Below are 14,603 nucleotides of genomic sequence, written 5' to 3' on the forward strand. Positions count from 1 at the left end.
AAAAAAAAAAAAAAAAAAAAAAAAAAAAAAAAAAAAAAGGAATAAAGAAAAAAAAAATATATATTTCTAAATACTTTTATGATCTAGACAAATATGTAAAAATATACAATTCAATAATAAATATTTTGTACTTCATTTCAAACAAAAAAAAAAAAAAATAAAGTTAAATAAAATAAAATAATTATTATATAAATAAATTTATAAACATATATACATATAATTAAATAATTTTATGAAGTCGCAGAAAAAATCAAATAAAACATCCATGTAATAATATATTATGAAATCAAAATTAATTATCACTGTAATATTTATGGTATTCTCCTAATTCTTTTTTTACGTCTCTACATTTTTTTGTTTTATTAAAACATATAAATGAATTTACGTAATAAAAATTAATAATGTAATTCTTGTTCTTATTCCATATATGATATAATAATAGAAGTAAAATAATAATAATTATTATCATTTTTTTTTTTTATCCTATATATTACTAAATGAAGAACCCCCCTGTGTACATATATAAATATATATATATTATATATATATATATATATATATATATATATATATATATATATATATATATATTCTCTTTTATATTACACAATTTCACAAGCTCATACATAACATCTTAAAAATATTTATACTATATTATAAACATATAAATAAATAAATAAATAAATATATATATATATATATATTTTTTTTTTATATTTTTTAAAAACAATATGGGGGAACTAATATATAAATTATGATTCCTCATTATATTATAATAACCAAAATATAACAAAATATTATAAATATATTTTTTAATTTATACAATTGTTTATTTATAAATATAAGGATCACAAAAAAAAAAAAAAAAATAAATAATAAAATAAAAAGATGGTTCAAATATTTAATGCCTTAATATTAATTATTTATATATATTTTTTTTTTTAAATGATAAAAATACAAATAAGATATATTATTATAATATTGTATTATTATAAAAGTATAATTTTGTTATTTTTATTACAATAAAATATATATATCCTTTATATAATAATATATATGATATATATATATAATATATACATATATTATATTATATATATATTTATTTTATATAGTGAATATTTCAGTGCTTAAAAAGAATTATAGTAAAATTAAATATAATAATATATAAATATACAATATATACATATAAATATATATATGATATATAAATAATACATGTATATAATTATATCACTACTTTTATTATGTAAGGTAAAATTTTTCATTCATACAATTTTTTTTTTTTTTCTTTTTTTCTTTTTTTCTTTTTTTTTATGCAAGCCTAATATAGAAACATATTTATAAGAAAAACACCTTTGTGCTATAATTAAATAAAGAAATATAATTTAAGAAAAAAAAAAAAAAAAAATGGAATGATTTACATGACGTTGATAATATATAAAAAAATTACATTATATATTTATAATATAATATCAATTTATTTTTATATTTATATTTATTTTTATATTTATTTTTATATTTATATTTTGTTTTTATTTTGTTCTTTTTTTTTTTTCCATAACTTGGGACTCTAAAAAAAAACAAGAATAATAATAAAATAAAATAAATAAAATAAAATAAATAAAATAAAATAACGTCGCTTATTATATATATAATATATTAATAAAGAAAACATTTGTCATTTCAACATTTCTTTAAAAAAGTATTATCCACATAATAATATACATTTTATATATTATACTTTATATGTATAATTCATTTATTTTATTTTTTTTATTGTATTAAATATGAGCGAAATTGTGGAAGGGCATAATATGGACGAAAATGAAGAGGAAACAAAAGTAGAAAAAAAGGTCAAAAAGAAGAAAGATAAAAAAAAAGAGAAAAAAAAAGTTAATAAAGAAGATAAAAAAAAAGTTAATAAAAAAGATAAAAAAAAAGTTAATAAAGAAGATAAAAAAAAAGATAAAGAAAAAGTTAATAAAAAAGATAAAGAAAAAGTTAATAAAAAAGATAAAAAAAAAGATAAAGAAAAAGTTAATAAAGAAGATAATAAAGTAAATAGAAATACCCACACCGAACTCGATGAGACCTCGATACAAAATAACCTTGATTCTCCTTATGATGATGATTCTGAAAGTCTGGAAAATTTTTTTAAAGAGAATTGCATAGATGATGCAAGTTCAGATGACAGTTTAAAAAAAATGGAAGAATGTATCATGACAAATGATGAAAATGGTAATAAACTTAAATATATTAACATAGAATATGTAGATTCCTTTTTACAATCTATGAATAAGAAAACTAGATTAAATAAGGTTATAAAAATATTATCTATGTATAGAGATGCTCTTGATTTTTTTATTGAAGATGAATTAAAAAACGATGAAATGCCTTTAATAGAAAAAAGTGATGATAGCGAAGGAAATGATAAAATAATTAACAAGAAAAAGCAAAAAAAGAAAAACAAAAATAAGAAAATAAATAAAAATAAGAAAAAATATGCAATGAATTTAGATACCAGTTTTTTTGTTGTATTTAATGTGTTGTATAACATAGACACCATGTTTTATAATGTAATGAATGAGGGAAATTTAAAAATGTGTGTGTTGGATATTGAGAAAATAAAAAGTAATGAAATATTTATAGATGAAGAAGAGAAGGGGAAGAAGAAAAAAAACAAGATGAATGATAATAATAATAATGATGATGATGATAATGATGATGATAATAATAATGATAATAATAATGATAATAATAATAATGATAATAATAATAATAATTATAATAATAATAACAATAATAATAATAATAATAACAATAATAACAATAATAATAATAATAACAATGATAGTAATAATTATGGGGAGGTTTGTAAATATGGGAATAATAATGTAGGTAAAAATCGAAATAACCATCGTAATAATATGCAAGATGATATTTATGATCTGAATAATATGCTGAATTATAAACATATAAAAAAATACAAACCTCTGATTATTTACTTTTTCAATAATTTGGGCCAAAACCTGAAAAAAATGAAGAATAATGATATATATACAGGTATATTAAAAATATTGAAGAAAAAAGAAATATTAAGATGGGTTGTAATATTGAATTATGGGAAAATATTTTTAAAAAAGATATGTAAATTATTTGTAGTGTCAACTAATAGTGATATATATTTTTTTCTTTATATATTAATTCAGAATATATTTCAATTATATAATGAGAGGAAGAAAATAATATTTATGAATTTATGTAATATATCAAAGGATAAAAAAGAAGAAGAAGATATTAAAAAAACTTATAATATGGAAAGAATTATTTATCAAATATATCAGAATTTTTTTCAATCATATATTTTACATTATGGTTTATTTTATAATGATATTCTTCATATAAATCATAGAAACTTTAAAGAAAATTGTCTTTTAGAATTATTTACCTATTTATCACATGATGTTGCTTATACTATTGTATTCAGATATATACAAATTATTATTCAGAAAATTAGAGAACAAAATAATAAAACATTTACACTTGAAAAAAATAAAAAGAAACATACAGATGAAAATAATAAAAAAGAAAAGAAATATTTGAATCATGAAAATAACAAAAGTAAAGGAATTTTACATTTAAAAAATTTTCATATACATAGTAGTTATATGATGTTATTAATTAAATTGTTAACAAAAATTATTAAGATATATGATAATCTACATAATCTTATATATGGCGTAACTATCTTAATTATATCTATATTAAAATCTAAAATAAACCATATGAAATATATACCTATAAACTTACAATTAATTACCTTATTAATACGTACTATGGAACATCAAAAAAAATATATCCCATTATTTTCATATATATCATGTATTATTAATGGACTAAAGTCTTATAAACATATAAGAACTATAACAAAGAATCAAAATATTAGAAATGAAATAGAAAATTTTGATATTAATACATCCTTACAAATAAATGAAGCCCTCTTATGTGACTTTCAAATATCGCATCAAATATATGATAAAATACATATTGTATTATATGACTATCTTGGTCTTATGGTATGCCATATCTCTTTCCCAGAATTCTTTGTTGCTATTGAATCCTATTTTAAAAAATATTATGCAGAATGTCAAATACAAACATTCAAAAATAAAATCAAAAACTTATTAACACATGCAAAAAATTCCATACAAATTATCTTAAACAAAAGGAAAAATATTAATATTTACAATATTTATGATCAGTTCATGTTTTTTCAAAAAGACAACCTACCCCTCTACACACAAAGACAAATCGTTCTAGATAATTATGAAAATAGTTATCTTAATAAAATTAAAGCAAAATTAAGTGGTCTACAACATATTAAAAATCAAAACAACCAAAATGACGACGCATATGGTTTTCATCACGATTCCAAGGATCAAGACACAAATCATAATAACAAAGAAATCAAAAATTTCAAAAACAAAAATCGAAAAAGAAAAGCACAAAAAGAAAATCTAAAAGAAGACAACCAAACTAATCATCACATTAACAAAAAGAAGAAAAATAAAAATAAAAACAAAAATAAAAACAAAAATAAAAATATGAATCAATCTACAAAATTACCCACTGAAGACAATGTTGAGGATTTTTCCATGTCAAGTGATGAACAATAAGGGACAAATATATATATATATATATATATATATATATATATATATATATGTGTCAGATTAGTTTTATTTTATATTTTTGAACCTTATTATTTTTATATAAAAAAATTCACTCTTTTTATTCTTGTTCATATATATATATTCATATTCAAATCCTGACCATACATATTTATCAGTACATATTCAATTTCATATTTTTTCACTTTATTTGTTAAAACAATAAAATAATTAAAAATTAACATAATTAAATTTATATATATATATATATACACCTTATAGTTAAATTCTTGCGAATAATCAAAATTCTTTTTTTCTTTTTTTTTTTTTTTTTTTTTTCTTACAAATTATTACCTTATTATATATTATAGGATACAAAATAAAACGTGTGAACACAATAAATATATTGAAAAAAAATAAGAAAAATAAAAAATGTAAAAGATGTTACTTTTTAAAGGATGCATAACACAAAAAAATATATGTATGTATATATATATATATATATATATATATATATATATGTGTATGGGCTTATTTATTTATACACATATATACATATTCATTTATTTGTTTATATATTTATACACCTATGTTTAGGTCTATAACAACTCCCCTCTTGTCGGAAGAGGATGTTTCAATATTAATATCGATATCCCCCTTTTTTATTTTTGATATATTTTTTCTACTAAGTTCCCTTTTATGAATTTTTTCATTATCGATATTATCTGCATCATATGATTGTTTTATAACTCTCTTATTTCTATTATATATGTTACTATTATGATCATAATATTGTGAGGGATATCCTTCATGTGTTAAATAATTTCTAATATTTGGATTATATTGTGGTAAAGATAATGGTGCGCTATAATTCATCCTATTATTAATCATAGGATAAATATTATGACAAGGTCCAACACCTTCCATAGTATTATATCTATACATTATTCTTTGATCACATGGAATATTTTTTCCACATGTCATCGTATTCGTTCCAGTAATATTAGATTGATCATACATACCATAAGGAATACTGTCTTCGTCAAACATTAGATTATTTCTACCATACATATTATTTTGGTGAGTATATAAGTTTGAATGCTGCTTATTGAAAGTGTTTGTGTAATATCCATTTCCATTATTCATGTTATTATTATGATAGATAGATCTAAATCCATTCATCGGGATATACTCATTGTATTTTTGGGACTGACTCATTTTTTTATTATTGTTTTGTTGTGGGTATATATTTTTTTCTATTTTATTAGAATTAACATACAATAAATCAAAAATACTAGATGTTAAAGAAGGAATGTATTGATGAATTTCTATATTACTTTTATTATTTTTCAGTATATTATGAACTGTGGGATGATCACAACTATTTTTATATATTCCTAAGTTTTTATTATTTATATAATATAATAAGTTTTTATCATATGGAGACGTTACACACATATCCTTCCCCTTATTATTATTATTATTATTAATATTATTATTATTATTATTAATATTATTATTAATATTATTAGAACGAATAAAAAAGTGATCCTTCTGCTTATTTTTTGACAAATTGGTACTTGTCTGGTCCTCCTTATAATTATAATGATTCAATATATTATAATCTGTCTACAAAAATATAATACAATAGAATAAAGTAGAATATATGTATATATATATATATATATGTATATATTTATTTGTTAGTTGTTTTTTGCTTTATTTTTTATTTCCTATTTGTTTTTTACTTTATCAATATTATAGATATTATTTTTTATGTTGTCATAAATACCTTGTGATGAAACACTATCTAAGGCACTCTTCTCATAATTTTTTCTCCCAGCTATTTTTTGATATGACTCAGAAAAATACATGGAAATTTTACCAAAATGTTTTTTAAAAGAAAAACAATAAAGCAATAAAATAATAATATATTTAATGTACAACAAAAAAAGAAAATATATATATATATATATATATATATTTTTAAAAGGAACGTATAAATTTTATGAACAGTCTTATAAGTTTTACAACGACATCACCAAATGTTATTTTCTTTATTTTTTAAATAAATGAAAAAAAATATTAATTTATATATAAACAAAATGACAATAAAATATATAATGTAGGAAAAAACAAAAAAAAAAAAAAAAAGAAAGAAAAGAAAAATTAAAAATAAATATTAAAAATAAAAATTGTAATTTTTTAAAATTATAAAATAATCATTGTATTCATATGGTTGTACATATTAAAAGTTCTAAGAAATAAAAAATTTACGTATCTATTTATGTGTGTGTATGTGCGTACATTTTATAACAGTATGAACTGTTAATAATGTTTTTTTATATTTAAGCCACTTTTTTTACCTGAATAGTCAGAATATTAAATTATGGGTTTACATTTTAAGCTAGGCCTTTCAAAAAAAAAAAAAAAAAAAAAAAAAATGAAACTATTACATACGCTTAAAAGATATAATATATATATATATATATATATTTTTATTTTGGCTATTTTTACATGAACAGGTAAGGTAAAAATATATTCCCACCTAAAAGAACAAAAAATTTATTAAATTTATTATTAAGAATAATTTAGAAAGAGTATAAAAATGTGAGAGAAACTTTTATCTCATATTATAATATAAAATATATTTAGACATGAAGGAACGAGGTATAAACATAGGTTATGTATCTATTTAACTATTATTGTGAAGAGAAGAAAATATTATTTAATATATATTTCTACAAGCAAAAAAAAAAAAAAAATAATAAAATAATAATAAAATAAAATAATAAAATAATAATAAAATAAAATAATAAAACAATAAAGGTAAAATAATATCATTTTGACATCAATGTAGTTATAATATATAGAAGGTTTAATTATGTATGTGATTAATATATTATCATGTCCACAAAAATAATTTTATATTTCAACATAATATATAAATAAATAAATATATACATATATATATATATATATATTATAATATCAAGGTGTTCACTATAGAAAAAATGGTTATTAAATGTAAAAAAAAAAAAAAAAAAATTCGTTATATTTTGTACAAAAGATACATATTTTTTAATTTCATTTTTATATGGTGTAATTATATGTTCCTTCAATTGTTCCAAAATTGTAGAGATAATAATTGGAAAAAAAATTGTCAAAATAATTTTGAGATATCCATTTTTTTGATTTCGAACGACGTAATGAATAATTATTATAATGTAACATATTCCAATATGAAGTATTTTCACATTTGGATTTTTTTGTAAATATATTTTTCTTAACTTTGTTTTGGAAAAAATTTATATCGTAGTATATTGCACTTGAAGGTCTAGGTATATGAAGAAGCATATTTTGTTTTTCCAGCGTGTGTTTATTATTTGTAAAATTATTACAATTTATATTATACGTATAATTATTATCTATCGTATCATATTCTCTAATATTATTATGATTATTGCTTTTTTTTTTCTTTTTTTTTTTTGGATTAGATGATACACCCGACCTTGAATACACATCATCATATTTAAAAAGCAAATGATCATCTTTATATATGGATTCTTCATTTAAGGAATATTTCTTAAATTTGTTTATTTTTTGAAATGTATATTTATTCGACATAGATTTTGAAAAATTCTTAAAATCATTAAAATTTATTTCTTTTTTTGGATCAGGAGTTGGACAAAAACAATTTTCATAAGTATACATATCTTTACTTTTATCCTTATACATTTTATTATTATCAATATACCATAAAATTTCTTCTAATAATAAAGGATCTAATATCATATTACATTCTAGAGTAATAAAATTATTCCAGTGTTTTTTAAGAATATCTAAAACATCATTCCATTCATCATACGTTATTTTTTCATACAAATTATGTATATAATTACCAACATATAATTCATATAATATTTTATTTTTATATCTATCATCATTAGTTATATAATTATTGTATACATCTAATGTAAATATTTCTTCTAAGTTGACTTCTTTTACACTTGTTCCAAATATCGTAAAAGGATTAAAGTGCTCTTGCCTTTTTAATAATACCTTTAAATTATATTTATTAGCCCACTGAGGTTTGGGTATTAATTTTATTTTTTTTTCATAATTATTATTAGATATAAGCGATACACAATTTGTATTATTCTCATGAGATTTTCTCCTTGTATTATTTATTTGTTTATCTATTTTTATAATTTCTTTTAATAATTCTTCAGATGTGTGTATATCTAATATGTTGGTATTTTTATAATATAATATATTTAAATATTTGAGATAATTTTTTTTAATTGAAGGAATAAAAATTTGAAGAACTATTTTGTTTAGGGTGATATTATTATAATTTGTATAATAATTTCTTTCCTTTTTTCTTTGTTCATTTATATTTGAATTTTTTATTTTTTCCCATTTACATTTTTTATAACTATCTAATATTGGTCTGATGTATGTTTGATAAAAATAGGAATATTTTGTCAAATCTTCATCATGTATTAATGCTAAAAGTTGAGATTCATTTTTTTCATATTTCATAAAAAGACATAAGAAAATATCAAAATTTTTTGTAACATCTTTTTCATCAATATGTAGTAATTTTTTATGTTTATTAATATTTAAAAGATTATTTTGTAAATCTACTTGTTTGTATATGTCATAAGAAAAATTATATTTCTTTTTATTTTTTAATGGGAAAATAGATGGTGTTGTAGACAAACGCTTAATTTTGTTATTTGTCTTTTTATTATTTTTGTTCTTTTTATGTTCATATATATTTCTTTTATATTTATGAATATCTAGGTTAACATTTTTGAATATTTTATTATAAGACCTATATTTTAAGTTTTTTCCTTTGAATTTAAAATTTTTAAAATATTGTGACGTTTTTTTTTTATTTATATATATATTTCTGTTAACTTTGTTATAATAATAATAATTATTATTATTATTACTGATTTTATTTTTTATTTTTTTGATTTTTTTTATATTTTTTATATTTTTTATTTTTTTTATATTTTTTATTTTTTTATTTTTATTCTTTGAGATAATAAAAGTGGGGGTAATACATTCATAAGTATAATTTCCTGCATTGTTTATTAAATTATCATTTTTATTATGATGGTACGTATGAGTGTAATTATATGAATCATTCATTTTGTTTAAATGTTCCATTTTATATATATTATTATCTTTATTTATTTTTTGTTGGATATGTTGTACATGTTTTAAATTATTGTAGGTAGGATTATTGATATGCTCCATATTTAGATCCTTCGAACCATAATTATTTACAATTTGTAATGTAGGTGTATTTATATTATCTCGATATTCAATAGAGTTATTTTGAAAAAAATTATTTTCTAATTTTTTTATATCTATTCGTTCCTTATAAATACTTGTTTTAATAAATTTTTTTTTTAATAAATTAGTTTTCTTTTTATGATATTCCTTGATTTTATTTTCGTCCAAATAATTATTAACAAACGTCTTTTTTAAATCAAAGTGTTTTTCATCATATTGGTTTTTAAAGTAATCCATATCTTTACTTTTTTTTTTCTCTTTATTTTTTTTATATTCATCACTTTTTGTTTTTTCAATTGTCCCATTTCTACCTATGGATCTAAACCTAAAATATGGAAAACTAAATCGTTTGTATTTATTATTCTCATAATTATATGGATAAAAAATCATTTTGTTTTTTAACGAAACAAAATTATATTTATTACAAAAATGTGTTAAGTTATTTATCATCAATGGATGATGTATATGTGTGTCATTCGACATAGGAATAATATCCATATCATTATATTTATCTTCATCGTCTTCACAATTTAAATTTTGAAACGATTCCATATCTTGAAAACTACTTATAATTGTTTTATTTGAAAAGTTTATTTTATTTTGATCTTGTAATAATATAGTTTCGCTAGATTTTAAAATATCTATATTATTCAAATTATTATATATATTATTTATAATGGGTGCGCCTCTCATATTATTATTATTATTATTATTATTATTATTTCTATTTGGTGGTTTTATATGTGGTGTGTAATTATTCAGATAATGTTCATTATTAATATTATAACTATGTTGATATATTTTATTTTCATTTTTATTATTTTTTTCAACATGTTTGTATTGCTCCACACAATTTACAACGTCCTTGTAACCTTCTGCACATGTAATAATTTGATCATTTGATCCTATATAATTTTTATCGATAGTTATATTTTTATTTATATCATTTCTTTGTACTATTTTGTTTTTCTTTTTTTGATGATGATTTTTTGTATGATGTGGTAACTCTTTTTCTTGTCTTGTTATTGTTTTTTTCTTTTCATAATCATATCCATACCTTTTTTCCTTCCATTTCCTTACTCTCTCATAATATTTTATATAGTCGAATATGTATACATTTTTTTTGTTTTTTTTTTGTTTTTGTTTCTTTTGAACAGATAATATTTTACTCTCTTCATTATTTATATGTTTTTCTTTATTATTATACAAATGATGTTTATTCGTTTTCTTTTTTATATATTTTTTTGTTGTATTATTTGTAATACATGTTACTTCTATATTTTTCTTCCTGAACAGTTCTACATTATCTCCATTTTGTTCAGGTGAATTTTCGCTCTTTTGGCTTTTTTCGCACATTTTTCAAATAAGGTATATTTTAATTTTTTTTTTTTACCCCTATATATTTTTAGTACGTTTTACAAGTATTTGTATAAATTTCGTAGGTTTGTAATAATATAATGAATAAGGTAGTTTATTATTTTGTTTATAAAAAGGTTTATTCCTCAAAGGAATAAAAGAGAAAAAAATATAAATATATATAATACTACGGTGGTAATTAAAAATTCGCTATAAAGGTATGATTAGTATAGAAAGAATATAATTGTACAAATGTCGATAGATAGATGAATATAAATATAAATATAAATAAATAAATATATATATATAATATAATATATACGTATTTACACACAATGTGAGATCTATACATGGGGACACAAATCATTCTATATTTTACAATATCATTCAAAAACCATGACTGTTCAATATAAATAAATATAAATATATATATATATATATATATATATATATATATATAACATATATATATGTTTAATAATTTTTTTATTTTCTTTATTTTTTTTATTTTTTTTATTTTTTTTATTTTTTTATTTCTCTGTAATTACAACACTTAGTAAAATAGACTTATATATATTAATATATTTATGAAAGCACCGCTATAATGAAGAATAAAAGAAAATAATTAACCTCCTACTTGTACATTTAAACATTATTGGACCTTTCATTAAAAAAATATTTGTACATATCATACACACTAATATGTATATTACATATATATATATATATATATATATATATACAAAATAAACATACAGTTATTCAGACATATATATATCCAAATATATATATAATTTCTATATGTGCGAAAATATATCAACATGTATGTATTAATTTTTAATTAAAAAGTTAAATAAAAACAATGTAAAGTACAACAATTCACTTGATGCACTAACCAAAAAAATAAGAAAACAAATATATATTAATATATACATAATTAAAAAAAAAAAACAAAAATAAAACATGTAAATATATAAATATAAACATGTAAATATATAAATATATAAAAATATAAACATGTAAATATATAAATAAATAAATAAATATATATATATATATATATATAAATTATGATACATCATATTTTTTCATGGGCATTATCTTTTTATTTCTCTATGCTTCTATACTACATTCATTCTTATCCTCCTCATTATGAATATCAGTATTCATTTTTTCCAATGTTTTCATTTCTTCAGCAAAAAAATTCAACTCTGACTCTGTGTATATACTTAACTCCTCTAATTCGAAACGTTTTAAAAATAACTGTCTTTGTTCTTGGAGGTTTTTATAGTTTGGCGTATTATAACCATTTACACAATAATAATCTTTACCTTTTATTGTTATTTTATTATCTAACTCTTTAAGTTTATTTTCTACAAAATCGAAATCTTCTTTTGTTGGATATGTTAGTGTTTCTAAATTATAATCCTTATCACATGAGGCAGAAATGAGGTGATGATTTGCTTTTAGTATAGCTAGCCATTCTATATCATAACATAAATAAAATTTTTTTTTTTTTTCATCTGATATATTTTCATCTTGGCTAGATTCTTCATCTTTATTCTCATTTTGATCATTTAAAGATACTTCCTCATTTTCTTTTAAATTTGTCGGAACAGAGTTATTATTTTGATCAGCAACGTTTGTTAATGTATGAGCTTGTATATCTACATCATCATCATCATCATCATTATTATTATTATTATTATTATTATGTTGATTTTTATCTTCTAATGATGCATCTTTATTGCACACATTTTTATCTCCACTTTTGTCAACATTTTTGTCAACATTTTTGTCGACATTTTTTTCCTGATCCAGTTGCATATTTCTGTCTAGTTCGTATAACGCCTTTTCATGATCATAATCTAAATTAATAGAATCATCATTATGATCATCCTTATGATCATCATTATTGTTGAATGAATTTGTTTTGGTATTAGGACAATTCTCCAAATCATGATTAGGCTGTGCATCTTTTTGAAAGTCCATTTTGCTACCTGGTTCTGGTAACAACACCTTAGGAACATGATCAAAATTTAAATGTATAGAAGAATCTTTTTTTTTAACAATATTTAAAATTTGTATAAAATGTTTATATTCTTGAGCCTTATCTAGAGAAAGAAATCTGGTATATTGTTTCTGATCATTATGGATATACAACGCCGAATATTTTACATGTAAATGTGATGCAAACCAGAAATAAGGTTTTAATTTATTTAATAATATTTCTGTATGAGGATTACCTAATGTATTATTATATACGTCAGATTGAAAATGATATTTTCTTCTTAATAAGTCATGTACATCTCCATGTTTTTCAATATTATTTGGCCAATCATGTGTTACAACAATATCAACGTTATTTTTTAATAATTTTAATTTTTCTATTTCATATTTTCTTATATGATATGCGCTAACCTTTGTAATATCTGTATAAGGATAGGATTCATAATATTTTTTAAAAAAACTATATTTTTTATATATACCGCTTAAACTACATATTCTGAAATTATTAATATTATGAACATTAGAGTATCCTAAATAATATATATTAGGAGCAACCCACCCACCATAATACAACTGTTTCAAAACATTCATGGCCTCATGGTTTCCTCCTACAAATATAGTTAAGATCTTCGCCTTCTTTTTGCCTATAAAATAATCTACGAAATCATTCTGTTCTTTTTTATATTTCGCAGGAACATTCAAACACTCATTATCAACATTATATCGTACACTTTGAAAATCACCACAACAAATTAAAAGGTCAACCTTTATTTTATTTTCTTCTTCTATTTTTTCGAGAGTCGAGTATATTAAATCTAATTCTCCGTGAGTACAACCCACAACAGCAATAAACATTTTGTGTAGCAACGAGGTTTTTAAAAATCTAACCAAAGGTATATATATATATATATATATATATATATATATATATATATATATGTATTTATTTATATTTATATATTTAAAGTTATAATTTCAAAAACATATATATTATTATATAATCTAATTATATACAAAAATAATAGGAAACCATTTTTTATGAATATTCCTTAAAATTTATTTTGAGAATTCTCTTTTTGAATATGTTTAAATATTTCTAAATTGACCATAAAACAAAAAAAATGAAGATAAAAATGTATTAGAATTTGGTGATGAGGGTGTGAAAGATATAGGAAGTAAAGAAAATGAAATGATTAAGAATAAAAAAAATATTATAAAAAATTCTAGAAAAGTATACAATCTTAATTTGTATAA

At 19.3% G+C, this 14,603-nt stretch overlaps 5 protein-coding genes across 5 annotated transcripts; 1 reads left to right on the forward strand and 4 right to left on the reverse strand.

Annotated features, from left to right (window-relative positions):
* Positions 1-292: 292 nt before the first annotated feature.
* On the reverse strand, positions 293-469 carry PRSY57_1339200 (hypothetical protein; the record flags this gene model as incomplete). The annotated part of the gene is made up of 1 exon (XM_012909319.2): positions 293-469. The coding sequence occupies one exon, from the start codon at positions 467-469 to the stop codon at positions 293-295; it is 177 nt and encodes a 58-aa protein (XP_012764773.1).
* A 1,321-nt stretch (positions 470-1,790) lies between these two features.
* On the forward strand, positions 1,791-4,679 carry PRSY57_1339300 (nucleolar complex protein 2, putative; the record flags this gene model as incomplete). Its single annotated transcript, XM_012909320.2, has 1 exon — positions 1,791-4,679. The coding sequence occupies one exon, from the start codon at positions 1,791-1,793 to the stop codon at positions 4,677-4,679; it is 2,889 nt and encodes a 962-aa protein (XP_012764774.2).
* A 573-nt stretch (positions 4,680-5,252) lies between these two features.
* On the reverse strand, positions 5,253-6,547 carry PRSY57_1339400 (hypothetical protein; the record flags this gene model as incomplete). The annotated part of the gene is made up of 2 exons (XM_012909321.2): positions 5,253-6,302; positions 6,422-6,547. 2 exons carry the CDS (start codon positions 6,545-6,547, stop codon positions 5,253-5,255), a joined length of 1,176 nt encoding a protein of 391 aa, XP_012764775.2.
* Positions 6,548-7,766: 1,219 nt separating this feature from the next.
* On the reverse strand, positions 7,767-11,339 carry PRSY57_1339500 (hypothetical protein; the record flags this gene model as incomplete). The annotated part of the gene is made up of 1 exon (XM_012909322.2): positions 7,767-11,339. One exon carries the CDS (start codon positions 11,337-11,339, stop codon positions 7,767-7,769), a length of 3,573 nt encoding a protein of 1,190 aa, XP_012764776.2.
* Positions 11,340-12,452: 1,113 nt separating this feature from the next.
* PRSY57_1339600 (RNA lariat debranching enzyme, putative) lies at positions 12,453-14,204 on the reverse strand (the record flags this gene model as incomplete). Its single annotated transcript, XM_012909323.2, has 1 exon — positions 12,453-14,204. One exon carries the CDS (start codon positions 14,202-14,204, stop codon positions 12,453-12,455), a length of 1,752 nt encoding a protein of 583 aa, XP_012764777.2.
* Positions 14,205-14,603: the final 399 nt, after the last annotated feature.

The sequence above is a fragment of the Plasmodium reichenowi genome, chromosome 13, assembly GCF_001601855.1.
Source record: "Plasmodium reichenowi strain SY57 chromosome 13, whole genome shotgun sequence".
Lineage (NCBI taxonomy): Eukaryota > Apicomplexa > Aconoidasida > Haemosporida > Plasmodiidae > Plasmodium > Plasmodium reichenowi.